Below are 17,815 nucleotides of genomic sequence, written 5' to 3' on the forward strand. Positions count from 1 at the left end.
AGGGATAGCGGTAAAATCCTTGTAGACCCGGCGTGCACTCCGTTGAGATGGGTGGTCTTGAGGATGGACGATTACAGGGACCTTGATGTCGTAGAAGGCACTTAGATCAGCCACCTTCTTCAGTAGGTCACGATTGTGCCTCTCCATTGCTTGGCGGTGCTCGTTCCGTCTAATGACCCATGCAATTTTGAGCTTTATGGGCGTCATTTCTATGGTGCAAACTAGTTTGTGGGACACTGGGACTCTGGCTAATTGTTGTGATATTTATGGGCAATGCAACTTGGTGATTGGATATGCATAATTCATTATTCATTTCTAAATTTATTATGTGAACATAGGTGATATTTAAACGAAGCTTATCTTAAAAAAGTAACGGCGATGTGTGCCAAAATAGATGTGCTAATTCTTGATGCAATTCTATCCTTCTTCACCAGAGACTCTCGTGCTTTTGAAGCAAGTCATTGTTGTTACAGAAGAATCAATTTTTGTCGGACAACATACATTGTTTTTTTGGTTGCACTAAAATTGTTACAGATATGGAATTTTTTGAGTTTTTGCAACTATAAAATTGTCACTGCAGGGCCGCAAGAAGCTGCCGAGGCCGCAGACCTGCGCATCCGCCGGAGATCATCTAGCCCACAGCCTGTTCGACAAAATGCCCCACCCAGAGAGCAGGGGAGAGAGAGAGGAAGACGAAGGGGATGGGAGAGGAGGTGTCCAGTCAGCGTGCCACGCTAAACGTCCAGATGGAGGGATATGGATCTAGATGACACAACCTTACAAATTTATTATCTAAAAATACACTTTTGGAGTTTGTAAACCTAAATGACACCCATTACTAAAATAAATAAACTTGTATGGAACTAGATCATGTCAAAACCAGATACTCAAGTTTATGAAACTGGGTACTACGATTTTGCCATGAAGCAAATAGACAAATTGATCTATGCCTTCATTAAGTTTTAACTCAAACTAAGTGACGTGGAGTGTGTCCAGAGAAGTCCTTCAATAGATTCACGAACACTGGTAGAAAAATGAGCATTAATCAACCTCATTTTTTATATCTCGGTTTTCCCAATTAGAATTGAATTAATTAATCGGGACTAAAGGTCCCCATATTTAGTCCCAGGTCTTTCACCACACACACGTCGTAAGTCACAAGTCACGTGATTTTTCACGCGAAATATGTGCGTGCGCGTTGCTTGGGATTCGAACCCACAACCTCAAGCCTCGCGTGTAGCTTCCTTACCATTTCACCTACACAGCACATCTAACTGAGTAGGGAAGCAACCCTTTTGTAGTAACTCGTGAGGGACCCTTTAGTCCCAGTTTGTAACACCAACTAGGACTAAAGGTGGTATTACCAACCGGACTAGGACTAAAGTCCTCGGAGGCTTTAGTCCGGGTTTGTAACACTAACCGGGACTAAAGGACTAAGATCACCTTTAGTTCTAGTTGGTGTTACCAACCGGGACTAAAGGTGTCTCCACGGACTACAAAATTTAGACCCGGGACTAAAGCCTCTTTAGTCCTGGGTCCAAAAACAACCGAGATTTTTGTTGAGGATGGAAGGTCGTTTTTCTACTAGTGAAAGCATCTGCGCTAAAACACATGCACAACCCAGTAGATTGAATGGAAGCTCAAGAACTAAGCTAGAACCCAACAACAAGTAGACCAATGTGAAGACACGAGAATTTGTTTCCCAAGGTTCAACCTTTTCAAGGTTGTGCCTATGTCTCTGTTCAGAAAGCTCTAAGGAGCAAGATCTCCTTCAAGCACTTTCCTCTCTTTATTATTTTTATTTCTACCCTTGTGATGGTGAAATAAAAGTATTCACAACTTTATTGCCACTCACCACGAGCTTGGGAGCTCGCAGCCATCTTGAAGGCTTCAACTCCAAGAGTAACAAATGCTTTACAAATTGCATGACAAAATCCTAAAGTGCTCAACGATGGGAGTGATCCCTTGTGATCGCAAACTTCAAATCTCTTAGCCCAACTTTAAAGATTTCTCACAAATCACACAATCCTCACAAAGTGGGGTTGGGGAGTGCTTAGTTGTCTTTTGCTTTAGTTTAGGTCATGGCGAGCACTAGCTAAAGCTCAAGTTTGGGGAGAAATATGGGTATTTAAATCATCCAACAAAAAAAAAGTTTTTATGCTTTTAATTAGTCAAAACTAGATAATTATCTTTGAAAAGTAGACAACTCGGTTTCCTTGAACTATATATTACAACTCTTTGACATTCAAACCTCTTAGTATCTTATCAAACGAATTCGTGAAACCAACCTGAGACACCCTTGTCGGAGCACCTACCGGTGCATCAGGAAAAAAACAGACAATTGATTTACCTAGGCAGCTAGTTCACTTGGTATTTGTGAGGATTTAGTGTCTCTCGATTGAAAATTTGTAAGATCTCCGACGATGCATCACTGATATATCTATACTCAAGATAGTGTAAAAGTATAAATCAACCTCTTGATGTTGAAAGTCTTCACCTCGCTAGTTTCTCATGTTTCACTTCACGAGGGTTGACATCATGTCATTTTTTTGAAGTACATCTTTAATGAGCTAGTGACTTTGGATTCTTAAAAACATATAATTAAGATCCATCTTCATATCCATGATCCACTTAAATCTTCATATAGGCAATAATGATTGATGCTTCCCAATATGAGAGTCCTCATAGCTTGGAATAGTTTAGTATTTTCATCCCCAAATTTAATGCATCTTGTAGTATTTCTCTATTTACAATAAATCCTTTTAGCCTCCAAAAGATTTGCTAGATGATTTTTAACCGAGATCCTGAATTTACACTCTGATCTATTTAAAGGTCTATGATCCTCTAGTCTATCAAGAAGGGCTAGCACAAGGTTGCAGTTGTGTACCAGCTTGTTTAATTTTGACAATTCCATACTCCTTTTTGTGAGGCTAGTCCTGACCTGCTTGAATAATACAGATAGGTGTTCCAATGCAGCTCCACCACTGAAAGGAAATCATCCACTAGTAAAAAAAATAACCTTCCATCCTCAACAAAAATCTCGGTTGTCTTTAGACCCGGGACTAAAGAGGCTTTAGTCCCGGTTGGACTAAAGGTGATCCTCAACAAAAAGCTCGTCTGTGCAGACACCTTTAGTCCCTGTTGGTGTTACAAACCCGGACTAAAGTCTCGGACTAAAGGGTCCCCAATGAGTTACTACAAAAGGATGCATCCCCTACTCAGCCAGTGCGCTGTGTAGGTGAGATGGTAAGGAAGCTATGAGTGAGGCTTGAGGTCGTGGGTTCAAATCCCACGCACTGTGCACACACATATTTTGCGTGAAAAATCGCGTGACTTGTGACATGCGCGTGTGTGGGAGCCTCCCGGGAATTTCTAATATTTTTTGGTGCAAAACCCTTTAGTCCCGGTTGGTATTACCAACAAGGACTAAAGATGTGCCTTTAGTCCCGGGTGGAAGACCCGGGACTAAAAATCGAGATCTATGAGGTTTCCCAACTGGGACTAATGCTCGTTTCTCTACCAGTGATTTGCTCAGAAATTTTCAAATATGAAAATGTTCATCTTTGGAATAGTTTTACCAATTTTGATCACAAACAGTGGCGGAGCTGACAGATTCTCACACCTAGGGTCACTTCTAAGCTCTTTAACCATTCAAATCAAGCTAAATAGTGACAATTAAACAGTAACAAAATATAAAATGCATGATTTTGAGTATATTCTTATTCTATGCCTAGTTGTACAACAAATTTGATGATAACTTTGAAACGGTAAAAAAAGAAGTACATACTACATAGCTAGTGCTGATTTGATTGGAGTGGGAAGAACACCAGCAAACCCATAAAGTAGCAAAGGAATGATTTTTCACTATATGCTTCTAGTCGATAACATCTTCTCAGCTTCTTCCCTCGACGGAATCTGATCACAGGAAGAAAACTTCCTTGTTTCTCTTTCCTGCCCAGGAAAGGGGAAATAAGAATTGGAGAAATGTGGAGAAAGAGGAAAATTAACAACAATGAACAGCAGAACGATTTTGACCTTTTGTTCCAAGGTCGATGGCGTCTTTTCAAGCCATCGGACAGCCCACGGCTGTGCGCCCACGCGGCCACGCCTCCAACCTTCGGGAGCCGCCACTGCCCATCGGTATGCCCTCCAGGTTCCAGGCGTCACCCCCGGCCTCTGCCTCGTGGGGATTTGTCAATTTGAGGTTGCGTGTTGCCACCCACCATGCACGCTGCCAACATCGCCACCCATTAGCGACTGCCAGCAACAGAGTCATGGAGGGACAAGACAGCAAGGGAGTTGGAGATGAGGCAGTCGGGACGCCCGGATGGGCTGCTCGAGCAGACGTGACATGCAACCAAGAAGATAAATGAATGATGATGCGAGGCGGGGGCTGACGCGCGAGATTGGCCAAGCGAGCTGGGCCTTTTCTACTGGGCCAACGACGACTAGGGCTGACTCTTCATAAGTAGGAAGGTTGTGGGCCATGAAAATTCAAGGGTATAAGGAGGATTTGGGCCATGCCTAAGGCCATGGCCCTAGTGGCCCTAGGCCCAAATCCACCCCTGATCACAAAGGGTGAATGGTTAGAGATGGTTGTACCCAAAGTTTGTACTATGGTATCTGTAAAATACAGAGTCTAATAGGATGAAGTGAAGACCTAGTCAAGCTTTTCTAGAAAGGGATCAAGGTTCATGTTGCTCGGTCCAAATGTTGAATGAGATCATTGAATACCATCATACCATTGATATTCCCCTAGCCGGTTGTTAGGAGATCTAATCAGATTGAAATCTCCAACTAATATCCAATCATCAAAGTTAAAGGTGTCCAAGTGATATAACCCGTAAATGCAGCTGCTTTATCTATTGAGTTAGATGGACCATAGATGTTGGAGACAAACTTCATTATAATCGAATAGGGATTTATCATAATAGTGATGGCAAAAAACAAACTTGAATTCCAAATGACAATGAGGCCACCCTAGGCTCCAACAAAAAGGGAAAATTCAAATTTGTTAGGATGATGAGGACAAAGCTTTCTAATAAGTAAGCAATATCAAAGATACAGATTATGGATGAGGCACTCTCTAAGATTTTGTCAAGTAGAGCATCACATTTAGATTGGAAATTTATACCTCGCACATTCCAGACCATGATGTTGATTGCTCTAGGCCTCTCCAATGGGAGGTCCTAAGCTGGATCCATATGTTTCTTTCTCTTATAGGACCAGCTCCTATATATTGTGGGGTTGATTCCATATGCAACCAGCTCCCATGCATGGAACCAGGTCCTATGTAATATAATATAGGGAGAGTGGGAGAGAGAAGAGAGGGAAGGAGGGGCATGGGTCCCATTTATAGATTCAAGCCCCAAGCCCCAGTTCTACACATTGGAGCTAATACAACATGTGACATCAAATCATTGTGGGACGCATCTAAGGAACTAGGGGCAGTTCTATACATTGGAGATGCCGAATGAAAAGAGAAATAGCTCCACCAAAAAGAGTCAAGTGGTAAAACAACAAGAGGAGCAATGATAGAAAGCGAGAGCATATAGATAAGGATAAAGCAACCACTTAGTATAACATGTCCAAATAGCCACAATGAGCAGTTCTAGCAAGCCACTGTTTAAGTGCACCAGCACATGATAAAAAATAACCAAAAGATGAAGAGCATCAAGACTAGCCATGTTACATGACATCAATGTTGCCATCATCGGATTCATCTGGAGGAAGCATGTTGCCATGATTTGGATAATGTCAACTAAAAGGTGTTGAGATAGAGCAACACTACCATCAACAGCAGAGCCAGAGTAGATATTAGAATAGTCAACAACTGCGTAGGCTCCTTCCTTGTTGTGGAAGCTATCTAGGTCCGGGTTGAGGCGCTTGGTACGCTTGAGGAACTTGCCATATAGGGGCTCCTTCATCTTGCGAGCATATCTCTTGCATGGAGTAGATAGCAATGGCCCCAAAATATCCTTCAGATCAGCATCCTCATTGTCATCATCAATATGAGGCACCAAAAGGAGTCTACCAGGAGGCAGAGCTTGTCCAAACATATCACGAAAGATTTAGGCCAAGAATAACATGATATCGGGATCAACAATGTAAGAAGGAATGAACATGTCCAGGCCTAAATCCATCTTAGATAGGAAAAGAAAATGCGGGACATGACATGAAGGGATTTAAGAAGAGAGTTTTAGAGAGACGAGCACCTCATTGTCCGAAATAGTTACCTTCTCAAAGTAAAGTGGAATCTATTTCTCTCTTTGTCCCTCTCTACTATGGGTCCATAGGTAATAGATCGAGCATCCTCAGCTCTCCTTCTAAACCACATGAAAAACCATGCAGCAACAGCAGCAACAAGAGCAGCCGCAGCCCGACACCTATCTTGCAGGTCCATGTCTAAGAATACAATGCAGTGTTCATTAGAGCTCAGTAGAAGAACTTGGGGTCATGTTGTTAAGCAAGCAAACATTCAGAAGGACATGTTATCCTAGATGTGGCTGCCACACCCGAAGGGGCTCCTCCGACGGCAAGGATTCATTATCGACCTAGGCACTTTGCTCAGCTCAGTACTGCGGGCGTGATTGGTTGCAAAGGAGTACGCCATGGTTCAAGGACACAAAAAATCAGATCGACAAGTATACGTGACAACCATAGATCCGCATAAGAAACAACATAGGGTTCATCAAAACCATAAATGCAGATGCAGAACAACCATAGATCCGCATCAGAAATAACTTAGGATTCATCAACACCAAGCAAGATACAAAAAAAATCAGATCGACCTCTGTATGTGACAAACATAGATCTGCATCACAAACTACCTAGGGTTCATCACAACCATAAATCTAGATACAAAACAACAAAAGGAGCGCACAGATCTGAGAGAAGAAGAACCTAGGGTTCATCGACACCAAGTAAAATAAGACGAATCAACAGATCAGCGCGGGAGAGGGGACTAAGCAGCGTAAGAGAAGGGGGAAATGTACCGTCGCAGCACCGGCGGGGGCATAGGGCGCCGCCGGAGTACCTCGATCCACCGGTGCACCGAGGTCGAACAGGAGGAGGGAGAGGAGAAGGCGCACCAGGGAGGAAGAGAGCGAAGATAGTGGTGGGAGGATGAGAGGTCACCGTAAGCCTCCCACGCCTTTAGCCCCGGGACGGCACCATCTCCCGCGCTCCACCGAAAAATTCTTGCCAGCATCGCTCCATCCCGGCTCGCGAGCGAAGGAGCCCTCTGGGCGGATGGGCCGATGCGGGATGGAATAGGAGAAAGGAACAGGGGTGCGGCGTTTCATTTCGGAAAGGCCAACCGAACACGCGAGAGTGCACGCGAAGGTTCGGGACGGTGCAGCGGATGGTGCCCTCCCAGCTACCAATCACGCCCATGGAGGAGCGCACGATGCGTCCGTACGCACGAACACTAGCATTACCGAATCTATAATTAATTTGCATGCTGCCGATTATAAAATAAAGGAGCATGTTGCCGTGAGTAGCTTAGCAACAATGTGTAAAACCCCATATCTATGTATATAAATCATTCCAATGCAACCATGCCTATCAATTATGATTTTTACCAACATAACAAGTTCTTTTTGATAGACCTATATAGCATCAACCTCAATCGAACTAGTACGGCTTATGAAATTTCTCCAGATATATGCTTTTTCAGATCATCACCTAATAGTCCCTACATGTGCACGGCCCCTAGTTTAAATAGGTATCTATTTGTCCTCGTAGCCCCGGTCATGTCACCTAGCGCCATCATGATGAGGCACAAGGGTGAGGCATGCCCACCGGGAAAGCAGGTTTTGTCTCGACCTGCTTGTTGAATTTGCGTGGGCAGATCTATTCGTAGCTCTATTTGAAACATCTTGCATAAAATGAAAGACTCTACAAATACAACTATAGTACTATTAATCAAACTTGACCGTCATTAAGGTGAGAGAGAAAAAAATTGCAAAAATATAGTATTATGGGATTTGATGATCATTGAAAAGCCCTTTCAGCTGTTAGGTGAGTCTTATAGGCTATATAAACCATTGACCGTTCCGAGAACGATAAGCTAAGGATAGGTTAATTTCGTCTGTAGCCGTAGTCGCTTTTGAACAGTACATTTGTTTCTGTCTCTTAAATTCATGTCATTGCCCGGCGCTATTATCAGATATTTAGCCGATAAATAAGAAGCTGATTTGCAATTTTTGATTTCAGCACGTATGCCCAAGATTTTCCGTTAAAAATAATATCATTTTAAAAAAATCCCCGGCTAACGCGGTTGCTCATCGGAGTCATCGCTCATCAGCAGCTCAGCACCGCAACAGCAGGAACCTAGCCCAACTGGTGACAGGTGGGGCCTACCTAATTTAGCGTCAAAATCAAAATCACTTCCAGTCTTCCACCTGAGAGTCGGACTCGGACTCGGACTCGGAGCCAGCCAGGCATGAGGATATGGTGGCGCCGCCCGTACGCCTCCGCCGCCTTCCTCCGCCGCCACCGCATCTATGCAATACAAATCCAAATCCTCGGATCCAATCTCAAATCATCCGCGAAACAATTCTCTCGGCAACCTAGATCGCCCGCATCGCGTTCAATTCCTCCCAGCAACCACCGCAAAGGAGAGCCTTGCTCCCAAGAACCACAGCAGATCCGGCGAACGAGATGCTCTGCCTCCCCTCCTCCTCCGCATTCCGGCCGGCCGATCCGGCGGCGCGTGGCGCCATGGCTTCGCAGCAGCAGCGCCAGAGCTTTCCTCACGCCTCCACTGCAGCTCGAGGCATGCTCAGCTTCTCCTCCGCCGCACCGTCCGGGCCGGCAGATCCTGCGGCGCAGCAGCAGGACTTCCGCATGCGGGAGTTCGACTACTTCGTCGTCGTCGACTTCGAGGCTACCTGTGAGAAGGATTCGCGCATCTACCCGCAGGAAATCATCGAATTTCCTGCGGTCCTCGTCGACGCCGCCACCGGCGGCCTGGTCTCCTCGTTCCGCACCTATGTGAAGCCGCGGCACCACCCGGTCCTCACCGCTTTCTGCTCCGAGCTGACGGGGATTCAGCAAGAGCAGGTCGACGGCGGCGTGGATCTTGCAACGGCGCTGGCCTTGCACGACAAGTGGCTGGCGGCGGCGGGCGTCGCCAAGAACCGTCTCGCCATCGTCACCTGGGGTGATTGGGACTGCCGGACGATGCTGAAGTTCGAATGCAATTTCAAGAACATCTCCAAGCCATCGTATTTCAACCAGTGGGTTAACCTCCGGATCCCCTTCGAGACCGCGTTTGGCGCTGGGCGGCGCAACCTGCAAGAAGCTGTCCGGGAGGCGGGTCTGCAGTGGGATGGCCGCCTCCACTGCGGGCTCGACGACGCCCGCAACACAGCGCGTCTCCTTGTCGAGCTGATGCGGCGGGGAGTCCGTATCTCCATAACCGGCTCTCTGGTGCCACCGCCTCTGCCAGAGCCAGAGCCGGAGCCGGAACTCCAACATCAGGCACAGCTTTCACCGGCGAATCGCAACTTAAGCTGGTGTGATGATGGTGCTGCTACTACTGACTGCTTCTACTGCTACTGTGGTGTTCCTACCAGAGGCGGTGTGGTGACCACACCAGGACCAATGCACGGACGATTCTTCTTCGCTTGTGGGAACTGGACGCCGACATGTCGTTTCTTCCTCTGGGCGGCCTGATTGCCGGCCATCTGGACTCCATCGCATCATCGACGTTAAGGTTAGTTAGTTACTACTCACTTATACACACACATGGAGTGCATAGTTAGTGCTCAGGTAGGTACCGCACTTGCTCAGGAGTTTATGCTCTGTGAATCTGTGTGAACCAGTTAGAATTTTTTACGGTCGGTAGCAGTGTCTCTGGGGTCTTGGAGGGCAAATCCTGTTGAGGATAGGTGCTTGCAATGAAGCTTGGGCTAGTGTGCAACTCCTGGATGAAACGAACAGTTTTCATACATAATTTCTAAAAAGTTTGATTTTCCTCTTTACTGATCATTGAAAAATTGATCTCCCAATTCTACCAATTTCCTGCAAGTGAGATGATTTGAAAGTCAGGATGAAGCGTAAAATGCAGCCATTGTTAATAAGTTAATAAATTGACATGGTGATGAAACTTGACCCTTTCTGTTTCATTTTACTGAATAACCATACAATGGAACTTGACCCTTTCTGTTTCATTTTACTCTCTAAAATAGCTTCTTGTCAGATAGGAGTATGTGACTTGTACAGTTGCCACCACACTTTTCTTCAGTACCAGATTTAAGCTATCTTATTAATCCTTTATGATAATCTCCTGAATCTTCTGAACTAGTTTGTAACTCGTGGATGAAACTAACAGTTTTTCTTACATAATAAATCATTTGAGCTAACTTCTAAAAGTTTGATTTTTCTCTTTATCGATCATTGAAAAATTGATCTCCTGTTTCCACCACTTGCCTGAAATTTAGATGATTTGAAAGTCAGATAGGATGGAGCGTAAAATGCACCCATTGTCAATAAGTTAATAAATTCACATGGTATGGAAAATGCAACAATTGCTAAAAGAGTTGTTCTTATACCACTTGGAACATAGCAGATAAGAAGAACTAAAAAAGAACCGAATTCTGAGCCTTTGATTGTTGTGAGTTAACCTTAGGATCATTTTTTTTTGTTTGTCTATTTGTGGGTGGGGTGGGGGGTAGACCGGTGGAGTCTGCTGAATACCTACCGTGTAAAATACTTCTGGTTCACCTAGATTGACTGAGCACCTGCATGTGGTTTTGCGGTATCCTGAGTTTTTTTTTGAAAACTCCTGTGTGTGTGGTGAGGTGTCTAGGATATGACTACATCATCTTCAATGTAATCTAGTTCGTATCTGGTCTTCAATGTAATCTAGTTTTTATCTTGGCTTCAATGTAATTGAGTTCTTACCAAATGTAATCGAGTTGTTAATATAATCAAGTTCTTCCCTTTTCTTCAATGTAATGGAGTTCTTCTGCGTAATAAACTTTATATGGAAGTGAATGGAGATTGTTTTTCCCGAGTGTCTGCAAATATTGTTCTGTCCAAGCCATTTTACCTGGTGGCAGTTTAAATAGCTTTGGTAACTTGCAAATTGCGTGGCAAACCTATTCTTTGTTTTCTGCTTTGATGCGCTCACATCCGATTCCAAGCTTCGCACACCGGGAACAGGTCTTTCGATTGGCAAAGGATTAACCATTAGCATTTATGTGTCTGTAAAAATTCAGTTCAATTCATCTGGTTATGCAAATTCTGAATCATGAGGTTGAAAATTTATGGAGGCATACATCAGAAACAGCTCTTGCCGCATCGTGAACAGTTAAGATAGCCAGACCTGGAAGGTTTTTGTTGCTGCTGAACAAAACGGCAGCTGAGAGCGAGAACATGTTTGGTTCCTGCAGCAAGGCTGACGTCACCTTGCCAAAACAAGATTTATGGAGCAAGCAGGACATTCGGATTGGGAACAGATCCTCTGGTATGTCAGAGGGACGTTGAAGCCGCAGGTCCCTCATTGCCCATCCAAATTGCAGGCAGCGACGCCGCAGAAAACAGGGTGGAGCTGTAGGCCCAGGAGCATGGAGGAAAAATGGCGTGAGGCCAATGGAAAAGGGCGCAGAGGAGTTGATTGCTGGAAGGGACGACCTTCTCTGCTCTTCTATCTTGTATGTAAGTCTTCTGCTCTACCTTCTCCTGCTGTCTTCAGCATGAATGGCTCACTGGTATTGATATAACTTCCATCATCAGATTGCTTTGAACTTGATCGAGCTTCCCCTTTCCTCATGAAAGAAGCAGCCAGTTGAAATTGTATTATGTAGTATTGGGATGGAAGACGAGGCAAAACTGAGCACCATGATTCCAATACGTAAGTAATACAACCCCACTCTGTTATTTATTATGTGACATCAAATGGATATTAGTTGTTTCAATCTCATGTACTGCTATTCCTTGCTTGTGCTCTGCAATTGCACAAGTCTCCTGCTCATGTTATTTTTCTATTGCAGAGCTACGCTACGGCTCCTATCAGCTGTCCAAGCAATGGTGAGTATGTAAGCCCTTTAGTACTACTACACCATCCACTTTGTATTGCAAGTTCGACATGTCTGTAATTACAACTATGTGGTATTCAGAATGGCACATTGCAGCAGTGCGAAGTGGCCTCTTGTAGGCCAGTCTTGCATAGGTGCTAGTATTAGTTTGCATTAGTTCAGTTTTTTTGGATCTTATGTAAGGTAGTCATTTGCAGTAGTTATTTGATATTGGTGCTGAGATCTTGAGTTTCATAGAAATATTTATTTGAGAAAGGTTTCATCATCAGTCCCAAATGATGTAAACATTAAATTCAGAGCCGCTGAGGTTTACCCTGATTGGTATATTCATTGTGTTGCAACTGGATTTGGATTGCTCAATACTGCATATAGAATAACATGGTTATTAGAGGGTTACATGGTTGTTGCTGAAACTGTGGCAGCAAAAGAATACCTTTTTTCTATTTGTCAACAAGTCAAATATGGACAACACATACTGATTAAATTGGAATAATAAAGGTTGAAAAAAATTGCTTCCTCCTCTCTGTTGATTTAACACACTGTACTGTTGTTTTTCAGTCCTTATGTTAACAAAAACTCGACCACAAGAGGAGACTCCCCCCGAGCTTTGTTCTAAGAAGTTGCCGTGCTTCGAATCCGGGTCGGGACAGGAGTTTCATCGACTCCTGGAGTTCAACGCTCTAACTGGTCCACCGCGAGAAGCTTGGCAGTATGCCAGTATGTCCTTATGTCAACACAAGTAGGATTAGCTAGCTGGCTGCAATTGACTAATTAGCCCAGCTGATTTATCAAATTAATTGAAAAACGATAATTTCCTCGTGCATGTTAGGTTTAAAATATCATTTTCCTGCTGCAACAATGAGTGATAGTCTCAGAAAGCTCGATGTAAGATTACCTGCACAAAAATACAGACATCAATTTATTTTTTTTATCATTGATGGTCTAATACTGCATGTTTGCTTTGATTACCACGTCAACTGGTTGTGGCAAGTTGCCTGTTCGTTGCTGCATTGATGCAGGATGGCCGCCCGGTGGCGTGACCTCTTCATGTCCAGGTCTGCGCGTGTCAATGGAAAAAAAGGTAAGAAATCCCAACCGGTGCCTGCTTCCTTCTAAATTATCCCAATTATTTTTGTTCCTTTCAAGCATTGAAGTGTTCAAGTGAAATTGCAAGTTAGAGGAAAATTTAAGCTTAGTGGGACTTAGTTGTGATATTTCTTTAGCATGTGTGATAATATGTGATTGAAATTTGAATCAGCTATGATTGACAAGTAATTGATGGAAGAATTTATAAGAGGACGTTGCAGATAGTGACAACAATGATTTCATGTCTAGAGGAAATGAAGAATGCCATTCTATATTTTTCCTTTGGGGAAATTTAGTACTGTGGTATTGTATTTCATATACTACCTCGTTCTTAAATATATGACACCATTGACTTTGTTTCATTCGTTTGACTATTCATCTTTTCTCCAAATATTTTTACAAATAGATAAATCTACATGTTAAATCTAAAGTACTTTAGACAATAGACATAATGGTACTCATTTTACTTTATTTAACTAATTCATTAAATAGATGTTGGTCAAAGTTGGAGCAAAAAGTGAACAACATCATATATTTAAGAACGGAGTGAGTATAAAATTAATTAATAAATAAAGTGTTACAGTAGCGTAGTGGAGCACAAAACCACAAAAAGGCCAAGTGAAGGAGAGAAGAGAGAGGTCAGAGAAACAACTTTACAGAAGGCTATTCGGCCAGATGGATACATTTATGACTAAAAGGACTAAATCTGTGCAGGTGAATCTTTACAGTATCCAGAAAGCAAATTTTCCAAGATCTGAATGGAGACTAAGGTCTTTTGAAGATTTGTTCATTTCTCTGTTTCCAAATTTCGTGCTGAGATAGTGAAGATTTTCATGAAAAATTGGTGCTGACATTCATCTTAGCTTTCTTAATTGTAGCAAAGAATCTGGTAGTGATCCCATGATATACCAACGAAGTTCCAACATCTACTGCTGAAACCAACATCTACTGCTGAAAGGACATTCAAAGAACAGGTGATATGTGGTTTCCTCTAGATTTAGGTTGCATAGCATGCAGTGACAATTTTCCCCATCAATCTTGTAGTTTCTTCTTCTTAGTAGTTTCTGGAACTCAGCCTATCTTTGAAGATTAGCCACATGAAGATTTTTAGCTTTTTGGTCATTTTAGCTTTCAAGATCCAATCGAAAGGAGTTGGAGGTGTAATAGATCTGAATGATAGCAGATAATACTTTCTTGAAGAGTAATTTCTATTCCCCAAACAGTATTGCCAACTGTCTGTTTCATTGCTTTGCTGCTGTATTTGTTCAACTTTGCTTTGCAAAATTTGCAGTTCCTCCGATGCCTGCTGGGATAGTGTTTATATGAAAGTGTATCTGTGGAGTGCTATCTGCCAGAAACGGAGCACATTTTTTTTTTGTAAAGGAGAATAATCTAGGTAGTTGATCCCTAAGATAAGATCCACTCCAAACATCATTCCACATCAGTATTGCCAGTTGGATGCTTTATTTCCCTATGGAGATCATCTTTTATCTATGATCTTTGCTAACAATATTATAGTAGCTCATTAGTTTGGTAAAAATTGCCTGGTGCATTGTTATTTAGACAAGATTGCTTTAAGACGGTATTTTGTTGTGTTTGCGATAAAATACCATACCCTTCCTGGCTAACTGGAACCTCTTAATTTCTTTTCATGAAATCAAGGAGCATATAGTCACTAACAATTAAGCGACATATATGAATATACGATGTTTAGTCCGAATTATGAATAAATGAAATTTCTGGAGCAGAACATAGGCCATTGCCGATGTCCAGTGGCGGATCCACGACCCGGGCTGCCTAGGCTGCAGCCTGGATCAAAGGCTTGAAAAATAATGGAGATACAAGACAAATTATACAAATGATAGATGTGCAAAACACTTGATCTTGTATTAAGCTTGGATCATGCCACACCCTGAAATTTTCGAATTTCATGATGTGATTAAAAGAAATAATTAAACAACGATTTTCTATAATTTAAAATTTTTGCCAACATTTATTTTCTTTACAGAAAATTTAGTATAGGAAAAGTAATTGCTTGTTTTTCGGAATTAAATAATGTTGTTCTCTGTCTGTGCATTCATGCTGATGCATCTTGGTGTTCCATGAGTGAAAAAGTTTTAAAAATGCGTTTAGACGTTGTCCAAGTTCTTTTGAGAATTTTCCAGTTTTTCTGGAATTTATTCTCCTTTTCCTTGAGCTTAATCCAATTTTTTGGATGGTTCTAGAATCCTTTTCACGAGCTCAAATATTTTATTTGGGTTCCTCGTGTCCCAATCTATCTATGGTATTTTTCCTAGAATTTTTGGGATTTCCAGAACATTTTTCATGGTTTAAATGATTTATCTAGAATTTTCTGGATTTATCTTTACATACGAAATGATTTCTGAAAATAATCTTTCTATCCTTTTCCTTTGGGCTGAGCCTTGGGCCCGACCCACACCAGCCCAGCAAGCCATCATCCTTTTTCTTCTGCCGACCCAGCCCAACTCCCTCCCTTTCTCTCACTGACTGGTGGGCCCCACCTGTCGGGCTTCTCTTCAACCTTCGACTGGCGCCGCCGCTTGAGCTCCAGCGCCCAAGCACCACTCGATCTTCCGTCGCCCTGGCTTCCCGGCGCCCCTCGGCTCCCCACGACCCTACGCCTCCCACACGCAAGCCGCTACCCCTCGTTTCTCCTTCCTACGGTCGGAAACTGCCGCTCCACTAACCCGCCGCCATGAATGGCACCGCCGCCACCGCGATTCAAGTCCAGGCGCCTTAACTCCCTTCCTCCACCCCTATAAAGCGCCCGCACCTCCTAGGGCCTCCCGCTGCCGCTTCTCCTTTGCACCGCTGCGCTAACGCCCCTGCATCGCTCCGCAGCGTCGCCGCCCACATCTCCGACCACCACCGGCCAAATCCCGCGCCACCACTCCAGCCGTCGTCGCCTTGCTCCTTCGCCAAGCGCCGCCGCACCAAGCCTCCGGCTGTCGCTTACCGCGAACCTCGCAGCTGCGCCCCTCGATCGCCGGCCGTTGACTGCCGGAAGGAGCCCCCCATGGTGTGTGGTGGTCAGGCTTGAACTAAGGATGGCAATGGGTAAATCCCCATCGGGTATAGCCATCCCAGACCCATCCCCGCTATAAAAATTTGAGACCGTTAGAATCCCCGTACCCAGTATGGGTGGGGACCCATACCCGACCGGGTAAATCATACCCGGTGGGTCACCCGTACCCGCCAATAGTTTATTCACGACGTCGACGAGCTCGGGATCCAGCGGCTTCAGGCAGTCACCGTCCTCCAAGACCTCCATGATGTCCCTTGACGTCGGAGTGAACGAGCTGGTTAGTGCGAGGGAGAAGGACTGGAGGAGGCAAGGAGCGCCTGGCGCCTACAAAGCATATGAAGGGGAGAAGGAGAATGGAGAAGCAAGAATCACCGTCCGTTGATGCTTCCTTACTCCGTTGGCAACATGGCGTCGGATGTGGTGGCTTCCTGGCGCTTGGATTTGGATGGAGTGCCGACAACAAGTCAGCGATGCAAAAGCAAAACGAGGTCATGAGGGGGGCACAACCGCATAGGCAGCAAGGCGCTGTTCGCTTGTTTTTTTTGCGGCGGCGTGGCGAGTAGGAGTAGCGACTAGCAAAGCGAGCGTCGTGCGCTTTTTTTTTCGACGGCCGGCAGGGGACCAATGGTGCGCTGGTGGCTGGGTGGGATAGGGTTGGGAGGGGTGGGGAATGGGGATAAGATTATATACCTAGGGTTAGCTTATAGGCTAGTGGGCTTCTCTACTTTTTGGCCAGGTATTTTTCACACATGGGTTAACGGGTACGGGGACTGCTGGAACATACCCATACCCGCGTACCCGATGGGTGAAGGGTTTGGTCCATTTAGGGTGTGTTTGGTTCTGGGGTCGAAGTGGGTTGGGTTGGAGCCGACCCACTTTGCCCCATATTTGGTTGGAGAAGAGGTGGGTTGGAGCCGACCCGGATGGGGAATATTCCCAGTTGATCCGGGTTCATCCCATCCCTAAAAATCGATGGAATCATCCCAACCCACTTCTTCTCCGTTTCTTCTCCCTTCGCCCGCCGCTGCTGTCCGCTCGACCCCGCCGCTGCCTGCCCACCATCGGCCTGCCCTCCGCCCGCCCCATGCCCTCCCGCAGCTGCCTCCCCCGCAGCTCCAACTCCGGCAGCGCAGCTCCCCCGCGGCTCCAATGGGGCGACGATGCAGGGATCTGGGGAGGCAGGGGTGGCGGCGCCGGTCGCCCTCCCCACGTCCGCCGCTGCTGCCCGCCCGACCCTGCCACCGCCCTCCGCCGGCCAGCCATCTGCCGCCGCGTGCCCGCCCGCTCCCGCTAGCCCGGCGCCCTCCCGCCGCCGCCTGCCCGCCCCCTCCCGCCGGCCCACCGGCCCAGCGCCCTCCCGCCGCCGCCTGCCCGCCCCCTCCCGTCGGCCCGGCGCCCTCCCGCCGCTGCCTGCCCGCCCCCTCCTGCCGGCCCAACACCCTCCCGCCGCCGCCTGCCCGGCAGCGCAGCTCCGCCTCACGGCGCCCCATGGCCCCGCACTCGCTGCAGAGACCGAGCGGCCGGGAGGCGACGGCGGGGGCCGGCGCGGGAGTGCTAGCCGACGGTGGGGGTCGGCGCGGAGGCGGCCGGGGAGGAGCCGCCGGCGGGGGCCGGCGCGCTAGCGGCCGGGGAGTAG

The 17,815-nt window shown here is 45.6% G+C and overlaps 1 protein-coding gene across 1 annotated transcript; it reads left to right on the plus strand.

Annotated features, from left to right (window-relative positions):
* Positions 1-8,388: 8,388 nt before the first annotated feature.
* Positions 8,389-11,017, plus strand: LOC117844994 (uncharacterized). The gene has a single exon (XM_034725866.2). The coding sequence runs from the start codon at positions 8,665-8,667 to the stop codon at positions 9,679-9,681; it is 1,017 nt and encodes a 338-aa protein (XP_034581757.1). The 5' UTR covers positions 8,389-8,664; the 3' UTR covers positions 9,682-11,017.
* The last annotated feature ends 6,798 nt before the right edge of the window (positions 11,018-17,815 follow it).

This window comes from Setaria viridis, chromosome 2, assembly GCF_005286985.2.
Source record: "Setaria viridis chromosome 2, Setaria_viridis_v4.0, whole genome shotgun sequence".
NCBI lineage: Eukaryota > Viridiplantae > Streptophyta > Magnoliopsida > Poales > Poaceae > Setaria > Setaria viridis.